The following is a 13,179-nucleotide window of genomic DNA, read 5'->3' as shown; positions in this document are numbered from 1 at the left end:
ATATTCCAAACCGACCTCCTAATGAGATAGTCCTGCATTAGAAGCTCACTACTGGCATCATATAATTTTACATATTGCTCAATTTAATATGTTTTCTGTGACTGGCAACAAACAGCATGAGGGAATATCTACTGCTATGCTCTTCATATTGGGCAACAATGCAGTGACGTCATAAAGCTCGCTATTGGCAGGCCTACAGTCTGTTTTGAAAGGCAATAGTTTAACGTTAGATTGGGAATGCATTTTATGACGTTGAGATATAGACCTACAGTATATGATATCCCTTTATTTGACAATTTGCCTCCGTCAAGAGGCCTGAAACAACCACCCGAGCCTCTGCCTCTGTTCACCCCGCTACCACCCAGAAGGCGATGTCAGTACAGGTGCATCAAAGCCGTCAGACTGTTAAATAGCCATCACTAGCTGGCTACAGTACCACCCAGGTTACTCAACCCTGCACCTTCGAGCTGCTGCCCTATGTACATAGTCATGGAATCACTTGTCACTTTAATAATGGAACACTAGTCACTTTAATAATGTTAACATACTCTTTCACTCATTTTAAGTGTATACAGTATACTTTATTTTGGTCAATGCCCCCCCTCCAAAATTGCTTGTCCTAAGATGTATGTATTTATTAATTTAATTATTTTACATTTTAGATGTGTGTGTATTGTTGTGAATTGTTAGATACTACTGCACTGTTGGAGCTAGGAACCCACTCTGTTTGATCCTCTGAACTGATACCATAACAAAGACACAAATGACAAAATCTTCATTTAGAAATGTAACCATTTTTTTTCTCAATCTTTTTTTTTTCTCTCCAAAGGACCTTTATTATATTTATGAAAACTATTTACAGATGTACATTATAATGGGGAAAAAAGCACATGTGTTCTTCTCATCATCACAGCAGCAACTAAAACACAGGTCGAACACAAGTTCAAAAATAAATATATTGACATTGAATTCAGTTCATGCATCTAACATTTAATAATACTGTCATTTTTTTTGTACAAAAAATATTTAAATACACTTGCAATAGAAATGTACATGAAACGTATATTAATTCATCCTTCACATAGTGTGTAACTGTGTCAAATACTAATATGTAGAAGTGGTATTAAAATCTGTAGAACTATATGAAAGCTTTGTCACTTTATGAAGGAATGTGGGAGTATAGATATGTTTTTACTACCAAAAGTATATGGCACAGTATCTCTTCAGAGATTTAATCAGTAGTTGTTTTTAAATAGTGTAAAATTCTGTAAGTGCCTTACCAAATTTTTTTTTTATATCTTTCAAAAAACATCACAACAGTCTTGGAGTACAAGAACCCATCAACCATCTAGAAAAAGGAGAGGAGATTGATATATTGCATGTATGTATCCATAAATGTATTTATTATATTGTCTACTCCATTATGAGTCAGCTTAAAATTGGGTCAGGTCTTTACACTGCAGTTTTATACTGTCTCTGTGTGTCATCAGGTTTGATCAAACACAAGAATATGATACGACTGAATCATTGTCCATTTGTCCGATATTCTGATAATTTGTCTGTTCATCGTCTGTTGTTGATAATAATTTCAGTATATCAACATACCGTACAAAGTAAACAACCTCTCATTTCTATAATTATTTTTTAAATATAGTTAAATAAAATGTTACTTCAACATAACAATTACAATCTATTCTAAATTCTTTCTTCAACTTTATACATGCACTTTTACCCCCCAACTTATGGAGAGTGTGAATTCCTTTCATTTAAAAGTCATATATCCCATACATGTAACTATTCAAATATTGGTACTCTGGATACTGAACTTAGATCAGTTATAACTTAATTGTGATGGTGCTCCCCAGGGTTGTGTACTGTGACCAACACAAGTTTCTCAGTGATATGCTCAGTGACACCAGAGCAATGGTAATTCATGATCAAATAAAGATTATATTGAAAGGCAAGTTGTAAACCAAGAAGTCAAAGGCCTGATTCAGGCTGTGTATAGTATTATGGCTATATACTGTTAAAGTAACTGCCCAGTGAAAATCTCCCTTTTAAAAGTTAATATTCTGTTAACTCATTTCCATATAATGTTTCTGGCTCATCCTACACTTGTACGTGACCAAAGCATACATTGGAGAAGAAGAAAAACACTTCAAAAACCCCACCTCAAACAGACCGTTTAAAAAAATGCTTGCCATTTCCTCATAGAACATGTCATCTCCCTGATCAGCGGTCTACTTAAGTTAATATTGTTATACGCCCACACCATTCTGTTGTTGGGGTACGTCCACACACTTCAAACACTTCAAACATACTTAATTAAAAACATTAAACAAAGAAAACAATTTCACTCCTATCGTAAGATATTATAGGTCATGTTTAATAGAAATCTGAAAAAACTTGGCAGTTACTTTAATGATATCCTCAGCCTTCCAAATTCACAGTGGGGATTCATGGCGACTGCATCGGTATCAAATCTCTCTTTTTATATTCTATTTTCATGTTGTTCATTTAGTTTTTCTCAGTAGGTTACCTCTTTGGTCGATCCTTTGTTAGCTCGTGTTGAGATTCTAGGTAATTTAAGGTGGATGCTTTCACATCTTTTGCCCCCTGTTTGACTTGAGTGTTTCGGCAGTGATTTGTTTGACCGAGTGAACGGAACAGTGAATCATCATTTTGTGGAAATAAGGAAATGAAGGTGAGAAAAAAACATGTTAACACCGTAGTTGAGTTTGTGCTGAGCGTGGACCTGGGGAGTTGAATCACTCAACAAAGTCACAAAGAGGTTCATTACGTTTCTGTACGTGATGAGTAGCACTAGGGACGGGACATTTAACCCACAATAGGGAGTTGGAAATGTGTCAAAGTGGCAGCTTTTTATGTCTGAGAATTATAACAAACATCTGATGGTTTATAATAAAGATACACTATAATCTGGTGGAAAATCTACAAAGGACTTGAGTGTACTGGAAGTTTTCACTTGTTTACCAGTGTTGTGTGGAAACTGTACTGTAATAGAACATTGGCAGTAAAGCTTTAAGACACAAGTGTGTGTGTGTGTGTGTGTGTGTGTGTGTGTGTGTGTGTGTGTGTGTGTGTGTGTGTGTGTGTGTGTGTGTGTGTGTGTGTGTGTGTGTGTGTGTGTGTGTGTGTGTGTGTGTGTGTGTGTGTGTGTGTGTGTGTGTGTGTGTGTGTGTGTTTGTGACAGAGGGTTTGCAGAGGTGAATAAAAGCATTGCTCCTGTTTTGACTGCACACTGTGTGGGATGGTGAAGTGGGACTCGTCCGATACTCCAAACTGGTCTCCAGTTGCATAGTGAGCACGATGTCTGTCCTCTCTTGTTGTTGTTGGGTGATACGGACATAACTCTGCTCTGTAAATACTCAGTTCATCTCCCGAGTATAAGTCATCTCCTTAATCCTCTTTTTAAAACCTTGGCAGGGCTTTGTTTTGGAACCCCAGGTAGTTGGTGAACTGCCAAATGTTAATGTGAAACAGTTCCCACATTGTAAGGAGGGACCGTGGTCTACTTTACCCATTTGTCATTGTACTGTACTGTATTGTACTGTAATGTACCCTACTGTACTGTACTGTAATGTACCCTACTGTACTGTACTGTACTGAACCCTACTGTACTGTAGTGTTCTGTACTAGTCCTTGTGCACATCCTCAGCCCGGAGAATCTTGTACAGGACCCAGTAGAAAATGTTAAAAAACAGGAAGGCCAGGGGGAAACCCGCCCGCGATACCGTGTCGATCTTCTTGGCGCGGTCGATGAACAGCTTTCTCATCTCTTCGTGGCTCTTGGCGGCCGGGTCCTTCTTGGGCTGCTGGGCGGGCTGGGGCCCCGTGGCGCCCGGGGTGGTGGCGGCGTTGTTGGTGGCCTTGGGGATGGTGCCGTCCTTGACCGCCGCGCTGCCACCGCCGGTCGTGGCGGTGAAGCTGAGGCGGCTCTCCCTCACGTTGTCGTCCTACGAACAGGAAAGGCAGGAGTTAGTTAGATAGGGGTCAGAGTTCAAGGATGAATGAACTCCCCGAACGGGAACGGACACTCCCCCGATGGACGGCCTTGATGTGCTCCAGAGAGGGACACTGAAATGTCATCCCTCTCTCTCCATTAATCTTGCTCTCCCTCCTTCTCTCTTAACCATGGAGGATCGCTTGCCATAGCAACAGCAGCAGCAGCAATATGACAGGCTGACTAAGTCTCCCAGCCAAGTACACTTCAGTCTCCCTCCTGCTAACACTCCAAATAAACTTGACTTCAACTAAACTTCCGCCTTTGACTTCATGTTGAGTCAATGCCTATTCTCCCTAACGCAATAAATCTATCAAAGTGCAACATGAACAGGGAGTGATTTGTGCGTCATGAGACCTTGCTTAAAACCTCTAGTCTATTATTGTTTTTATAACCCATAATGCCTCTGGTGTTATCCTAGGACACAGCCCTCTCTTTTTCAAACCTACTCATTGCTGTACCCTTTACAGTTGTCACCACTCAAGCGTCTCCCTGGCCTTTTCCCTCAAATGTCAAAACTAGGGTTGAAAAAAGGGTTCAGACCTGGAAATTCTCTTTAAAAAGCAATTGACATCATATGAATGAAGGGGTATTACACACAAACATAGCCCTGCATGTGATAGTTTTGTTTGATATGCCCAATATGGGAATGATTTAAATGGAATGAAAACAGCATCAACATGAGTTGAGCAATAGTTTTTCCACGAGCGAAATTCACAATGAACAACAAATGACATGGGGGAAGAATAGGAAAGCAGAAAATGTCATCTTTGGCTGAAATGCAATTTCTTTCGAAATGCATTTGAATAGGGAAATAAAAACAAACAGCAACACCAACTGAAAGGAACAAGGAACTGGGAGTGAAAACAGGGAGTGTGTGTGTGTGTGACAAGTTGACAACAGGCCATTATGACATTAAACAAATGATGAAGAATAATGGAATGCCATTTGTGTAATGAAGAATGTCACAGAGTCAATGAGTCACTACACCAGCACTGTGTGTCACATTATGCTTAAAGGGATACTTTGGGAATTTGGCAATGAAGTCCTTTATCTACTTCCCAAGAGTCAGATGAACTCGATACTATTTTTATGCCTCTGAGTGCAGTTTGAAGGAAGTTGCTACTGTAACTGGCGTTAGCACAATAACTAGACTTCTAAGGCAACGTTTAGCATGCTAGCTTTAACCATAGGCGTCCAGTCAGTAGTTAGCATTGGCTCACAAAACCACCTCCAACTTCCTTCATACTGGATGCAGAGATATAAAAATGGGATCCACAATGTCATCTGATTCCAGGGAAGATTTAATTGCCACACATTTTTACAACACATTCTCTCTTTGACGAAATACTGTAAAAAAAAAAAGTATGTTTCTATGCTGTCTTTGTATAGTTCTCATACTTAGGTGTGAAAATGAATATGAATATGGAGAGAACACCGACAACGACAAACAGCAGAGGAACAGCACACAACTGGAAAGAAAGAAACACAAACATACAAACTTATGACCAGATGGAGTGTGGGGTTCTAATAGCTGGGTTCTAATGTTCTTTACCCTGTCAGAGGAATTGTAGATGTGGCCCATAGATCCATATATGGGCGTATCGTTGTTTCTCAAACCATTAATACGTCTTAATGACTCAGCCAGCTCATTGGGATCAATGGAGTGATCCTCATCACCATTCTTTCATCACAGGAGAAGCATGCAAACGGAAAAGATAAACAAACAAACAAAGCACTAAAATGATTATGAGAATCATGCAATATAGAGGAATTCACTGTGGATATGCCTAAACCACTGTGGACATGCCTGAACCACTGTGGACATGCCTGAAACACTGTGGACATGCCTGAAACACTGTGGACATGCCTGAAACACTGTGGACATGCCTGAAACACTGTGGACATGCCTGAAACACTGTGGACATGCCTGAAACACTGTGGACATGCCTGAAACACTGTGGATATGCCTGAAACACTGTGGACATGCCTGAAACACTGTGGACATGCCTGAAACACTGTGGACATGCCTGAAACACTGTGGATATGCCTGAAACACTGTGGACATGCCTGAAACACTGTGGACATGCCTGAAACACTGTGGATATGCCTGATACACTGTGGACATGCCTGAAACACTGTGGACATGCCTGAAACACTGTGGACATGCCTGAAACACTGTGGACATGCCTGAACCACTGTGGACATGCCTGAAACACTGTGGACATGCCTGAAACACTGTGGATATGCCTGAAACACTGTGGACATGCCTGAAACACTGTGGACATGCCTGAACCACTGTGGACATGCCTGAAACACTGTGGATATGCCTGAACCACTGTGGACATGCCTGAACCACTGTGGACATGCCTGAAACACTGTGGACATGCCTGAAACACTGTGGATATGCCTGAACCACTGTGGACATGCCTGAAACACTGTGGACATGCCTGATACACTGTGGATATGCCTGAACCACTGTGGACATGCCTGAAACACTGTGGACATGCCTGAAACACTGTGGACATGCCTGATACACTGTGGATATGCCTGAACCACTGTGGACATGCCTGAAACACTGTGGATATGCCTGAACCACTGTGGACATGCCTGAAACACTGTGGACATGCCTGAAACACTGTGGACATGCCTGAAACACTGTGGATATGCCTGAAACACTGTGGACATGCCTGAAACACTGTGGACATGCCTGAAACACTGTGGACATGCCTGAAACACTGTGGACATGCCTGAAACACTGTGGACATGCCTGAAACACTGTGGATATGCCTGAACCACTGTGGACATGCCTGAAACACTGTGGACATGCCTGAAATGCTGTGGACATGCCTGAAACACTGTGGATATGCCTGAACCACTGTGGACATGCCTGAAACACTGTGGACATGCCTGAAACACTGTGGACATGCCTGAAACACTGTGGACATGCCTGAAACACTGTGGACATGCCTGAAACACTGTGGATATGCCTGAACCACTGTGGACATGCCTGAAACACTGTGGACATGCCTGAAACACTGTGGACATGCCTGAAACACTGTGGACATGCCTGAACCACTGTGGACATGCCTGAAACACTGTGGACATGCCTGAACCACTGTGGACATGCCTGAAACACTGAGGACATGCCTGAAACTGTGGACATGCCTGAAACACTGTGGATATGCCTGAACCACTGTGGACATGCCTGAAACACTGTGGATATGCCTGAACCACTGTGGACATGCCTGAAACACTGTGGATATGCCTGAAACACTGTGGACATGCCTGAAACACTGTGGACATGCCTGAACCACTGTGGACATGCCTGAAACACTGTGGACATGCCTGAAACACTGTGGACATGCCTGAAACACTGTGGACATGCCTGAAACTGTGGATATGCCTGAACCACTGTGAACATGCCTGAAACACTGTGGATATGCCTGAACCATGCTGTGGACATGCCTGAAACACTGTGGACATGCCTGAACCACTGTGGACATGCCTGAACCACTGTGGACATGCCTGAAACACTGTGGACATGCCTGAAACACTGTGGACATGCCTGAACCACTGTGGACATGCCTGAAACACTGTGGATATGCCTGAACCACTGTGGAACATGCCTGAAACACTGTGGATATGCCTGAACCACTGTGGACATGCCTGAAACACTGTGGACATGCCTGAAACGCTGTGGACATGCCTGAACCACTGTGGACATGCCTGAACCACTGTGGACATGCCTGAAACACTGTGGACATGCCTGAACCACTGTGGACATGCCTGAACCACTGTGGACATGCCTGAACCACTGTGGACATGCCTGAACCACTGTGGACATGCCTGAAACACTGTGGACATGCCTGAAACACTGTGGACATGCCTGAAACGCTGTGGACATGCCTGAAACCCTGTGGATATGCCTGAACCACTGTGGACATGGCTGAACCACTGTGGACATGCCTGAACCACTTTGGACATGCCTGAACCACTGTGGACATGCCTGAAACACTGTGGACATGCCTGAAACACTGTGGACATGCCTGAAACGCTGTGGACACGACTGAAACCCTGTGGATATGCCAGAAACACATGACAATAGACAAGAACATCAAACAAGAAGGTGAATCAAAACAAATGTTGTGCCAATGCTTTAAGAAACTGGGCGAGGTGAAATTGAACATGACATAATTGTTTTGTGTGTGTGTTGGTATTTGACTTCTAGATAAGTTGGTTACCACAAGTTAGTTAGAGAAAGGCTGAGCCCTGCATGTTTGAATTGACAATGACCCCTATCCACTTACTACACTTCACTTTTTCCTCCTCTTGGTTTCAAGCAGTGTTCATTCATCTTTATCTCATCGTGTTCTATCTCAATTTCCCTCCATCTCTTTGATTTGATTGGCCTGAGTATTCCCTTGGTAAAATCCACACAGTATAAAGAAAATGGACTCTTCCCCCGGTACAGAGAGAGGCAGTCTTTTTTTGTATGTCTCCATTTTATATTAATGGATGAGGGATAGGAAGAAACACAGACATCAGCCAAATGTTCAGACACTGACCCGTTCTGTCCTTCAGGAAGCTTTGTAGTAAACATGTCGAAGTAAACATTGGAAGTATTATCCTTGGTGCACGTCAGGTTGGTGTAGTAACAGTATATGGCCACAGGGGAGCAGTGTTGACTGGATGGATGGTAGAACGTTGCACCTGTTGGGGAAGTTGCTTTGCTGGTGTGCCTCAACTTTTTCTTTGTGTCAAACAAGGCCATGTTGTTTTGCCTAGTCCGAATACAAATATTATGCAAATGTTCTATGGTCTACTTTCATGAGTAAGAATTTGACCGCAACTGAATTGCCTGGATAAATAGCTTCAATAACCTAAATAAGCAAGCCTTTTGACCACAGAGACATGATATATCTGACCCAGGCCCAGAGTCCAGGCTTGGGCCCGATTTAGTGACAGACAGCTTATAATTGGACTTTTCCGTCTTAATCTTTTAAAATGTCCAAAAGGCCAGAAACCCAATTAACCACAGAGTCAAGCCCACTAAGCCGCCCCGACATCCGTCAAGTCACATTTTTGGTCGACTAATTCCCAGAGCTCCTCTGTCAACCTCATCTTTTGACATTTCTCAACATCCTCAGACAGTCTTCAGACAACATTTCATGTCACACTGCTTGTTTCATGGACTTTGACACAACTAGTTATGGTTTGCTACAGTGCTACAAGCTCTTTACATTAGCAATCCAATATAATACAATCTGTGGTATAAACTCTCAACATATACACTAAGCGGACAGAAAATGAAGAACACCTGCTCTTTCCATGACAGGTTGACCAGGTGAATCCAGGTGAAAGCTATGATCCCTTATTGATGTCTCTTGTTAAATCCACTTCCATCAGCGTAGATGAAGGGGAGGAGACAGGTTAAAGAAGGATTTTTAAGCCTTGAGACAACTGAGACATGGATTGTATGTGTGTGCCAAGGCAAAAGATGGGCAAGGCAAAATATTTAAGTGACTTTCAACAGGGTGTGGTAGTAGGTGCCAGGTGCAATGGTTTGTGTCAAGAAATGCAACCCTGCTAGGTTTTTCACACTCAACAGTTTCCCGTGCGTATCAAGAATGGTCCACCACCCAAAGGACATCCAGACAACTTGACACAGTGGTGGGAAGCATTGAAGTCAACATGGGCCAGCATCCCTGTGGAACGCTTTTGCCACCTTGTCACAACGAATTGAGGCTGTTCTGAGGGGAAAAGGGGAAGGTGTTCCTAATGTTTGGTATACTCAGTGTACATGTACTGTATGTCTGAGAAGGATATATCTGTGAAGGATAGAATTGCTTGTTTCATTGTTTGTTAGGTGCTAAAACATTGAGATATGAGTTATTCATTAGTGCTATGTGACCACTTACTTCAGCCTCAGAGCTCCTGAAGGAACCACACCATAACGGCAATATGCAGTCATTGTTGCACGGAGTTGTTTGTTCACACTCTGATTGGAAGAACGTGTTCTAGATTGGTCTGTAAACGTTACCTTCTTCTTCGTTCTCCGCGGGCGGAGTCTTAAGAGTTCCTTGTGTTGCCTGGAGACAAAGTTGACGGCGGCGTACTCGAGCAGAGCGGAGAATACGAAGAGCAGACACACCGCCATCCAGATGTCGATGGCCTTCACATAGGACACCTACAACACCAGAGAGACAAAGTCACAGTCACACAGTCAGAGAGCAGAGACAGACCGACAGACGGAGACAAAGTCACAGACACACAGTCAGAGAGCAGAGACAGACTCACAGACGGAGACAAAGTCACAGTCACACAGTCAGAGAAAAGAGACAGACTGACAGATGGAGACAAAGTCACAATCACACAGTCAGAGAAAAGAGACAGACTGACAGACAGAGACAAAGTCACAATCACACAGTCAGAGAAAAGAGACAGACTGACAGATGGAGACAAAGTCACAGTCACACAGTCAGAGAAAAGAGACAGACCGACAGACGGAGACAAAGTCACAGTCACACAGTCAGAGAAAAGAGACAGACTGACAGACAGAGACAAAGTCACAATCACACAGTCAGAGAGCAGAGACAGACAGAGACAAAGTCACAGTCACACAGTCAGAGAAAAGAGACAGACTGACAGACGGAGACAAAGTCACAGTCACACAGTCAGAGAGCAGAGACAGACCGAAAGACGGAGACAAAGTCACAGTCACACAGTCAGAGAGCAGAGACAGACAGAGACAAAGTCACAGTCACACAGTCAGAGAAAAGAGACAGACCAACAGACGGAGACAATGTCACAGTCACACAGTCAGAGAAAAGAGACAGACCGACAGACGGAGACAAAGTCACAGTCACAAAGTCAGAGAGCAGAGACAGACCGACAGACAGAGACAAAGTCACAGTCACACAGTCAGAGAAAAGAGACAGACCAACAGACGGAGACAATGTCACAGTCACACAGTCAGAGAAAAGAGACAGACCGACAGACGGAGACAAAGTCACAATCACACAGTCAGAGAAAAGAGACAGACTGACAGACAGAGACAAAGTCACAATCACACAGTCAGAGAAAAGAGACAGACTGACAGATGGAGACAAAGTCACAGTCACACAGTCAGAAAAAAGAGACAGACCGACAGACGGAGACAAAGTCACAGTCACACAGTCAGAGAAAAGAGACAGACTGACAGACAGAGACAAAGTCACAATCACACAGTCAGAGAGCAGAGACAGACAGAGACAAAGTCACAGTCACACAGTCAGAGAGCAGAGACAGACCGACAGACGGAGACAAAGTCACAGTCACACAGTCAGAGAGCAGAGACAGACAGAGACAAAGTCACAGTCACACAGTCAGAGAAAAGAGACAGACCAACAGACGGAGACAAAGTCACAGTCACACAGTCAGAGAGCAGAGACAGACAGAGACAAAGTCACAGTCACACAGTCAGAGAAAAGAAACAGACTGACTGACGGAGACAAAGTCACAGTCACAAAGTCAAAGAGCAGAGACAGACCGACAGACGGAGACAAAGTCACAGTCACACAGTCAGAGAGCAGAGACAGACCGACAGACGGAGACAAAGTCACAGTCACACAGTCAGAGAGCAGAGACAGACAGAGACAAAGTCACAGTCACACAGTCAGAGAAAAGAGACAGACCAACAGACGGAGACAAAGTCACAGTCACACAGTCAGAGAGCAGAGACAGACAGAGACAAAGTCACAGTCACACAGTCAGAGAAAAGAAACAGACTGACAGACGGAGACAAAGTCACAGTCACAAAGTCAAAGAGCAGAGACAGACCGACAGACAGAGACAAAGTCACAGTCACACAGTCAGAGAGCAGAGACAGACAGAGACAAAGTCACAATCACACAGTCAGAGAGCAGAGACAGACAGAGACAAAGTCACAGTCACACAGTCAGAGAGCAGAGACAGACTGACAGACGGAGACAAAGTCACAATCACACAGTCAGAGAGCAGAGACAGACAGAGACAAAGTCACAGTCACACAGTCAGAGAGCAGAGACAGACTGACAGACGGAGACAAAGTCACAGTCACAAAGTCAAAGAGCAGAGACAGACAGAGACAAAGTCACAGTCACACAGTCAGAGAGCAGAGACAGACAGAGACAAAGTCACAGTCACAGAGTCAGAGAGCAGAGACAGACAGAGACAAAGTCACAGTCACACAGTCAGAGAGCAGAGACAGACTGACAGACGGAGACAAAGTCACAGTCACACAGTCAGAGAGCAGAGACAGACAGAGACAAAGTCACAGTCACAAAGTCAGAGAGCAGAGACAGACAGAGACAAAGTCACAGTCACACAGTCAGAAAAAGAAACAGACTGACAGACGGAGACAAAGTCACAGTCACACAGTCAGAGAGCAGAGACAGACCGACAGACGGAGACAAAGTTACAGTCACACAGTCAGAAAAAGAAACAGACTGACAGACGGAGACAAAGTCACAGTCACACAGTCAGAGAAAAGACACAGACTGACAGACGGAGACAATGTCACAGTCACACAGTCAGAGAAAAGAGACAGACTGACAGACGGAGACAAAGTCACAGTCACACAGTCAGAGAAAGAGACAGACTGACAGACGGAGACAAAGTCACAATCACACAGTCAGAGAGCAGAGACAGACAGAGACAAAGTCACAATCACACAGTCAGAGAGCAGAGACAGACAGAGACAAAGTCACAGTCACACAGTCAGAGAGCAGAGACAGACTGACAGACGGAGACAAAGTCACAATCACACAGTCAGAGAGCAGAGACAGACAGAGACAAAGTCACAGTCACACAGTCAGAGAGCAGAGACAGACTGACAGACGGAGACAAAGTCACAGTCACAAAGTCAAAGAGCAGAGACAGACAGAGACAAAGTCACAGTCACACAGTCAGAGAGCAGAGACAGACAGAGACAAAGTCACAGTCACAAAGTCAGAGAGCAGAGACAGACAGAGACAAAGTCACAGTCACACAGTCAGAGAGCAGAGACAGACTGACAGACGGAGACAAAGTCACAGTCACACAGTCAGAGAGCAGAGACAGACAGAGACAAAGTCACAGTCACAAAGTCAGAGAGCAGAGACAGACAGAGACAAAGTCACAGTCACACAGTCAGA

At 43.9% G+C, this 13,179-nt stretch overlaps 1 protein-coding gene across 1 annotated transcript in view; it reads right to left on the bottom strand.

Moving 5' to 3' along the window:
- Positions 1 to 867: 867 nt before the first annotated feature.
- Positions 868 to 13,179, bottom strand: part of LOC118361868 (glycine receptor subunit alpha-3-like) — a 141,741-nt gene continuing 129,429 nt past the window's right edge. The window contains exons 8-9 of the mRNA XM_052486704.1: positions 10,068 to 10,214; positions 868 to 3,977 (exon numbers count right to left, since the gene is read on the bottom strand). Of these exons, the coding sequence (XP_052342664.1) occupies positions 3,657 to 3,977; positions 10,068 to 10,214 (468 nt within the window). The 3' untranslated portion in view covers positions 868 to 3,656. The remainder of the gene's footprint in view (positions 3,978 to 10,067; positions 10,215 to 13,179) is intronic.

This window comes from Oncorhynchus keta, chromosome 29 (assembly GCF_023373465.1).
Source record: "Oncorhynchus keta strain PuntledgeMale-10-30-2019 chromosome 29, Oket_V2, whole genome shotgun sequence".
Lineage (NCBI taxonomy): Eukaryota > Metazoa > Chordata > Actinopteri > Salmoniformes > Salmonidae > Oncorhynchus > Oncorhynchus keta.
This window is presented reverse-complemented; position numbering and strand designations above follow the sequence as displayed.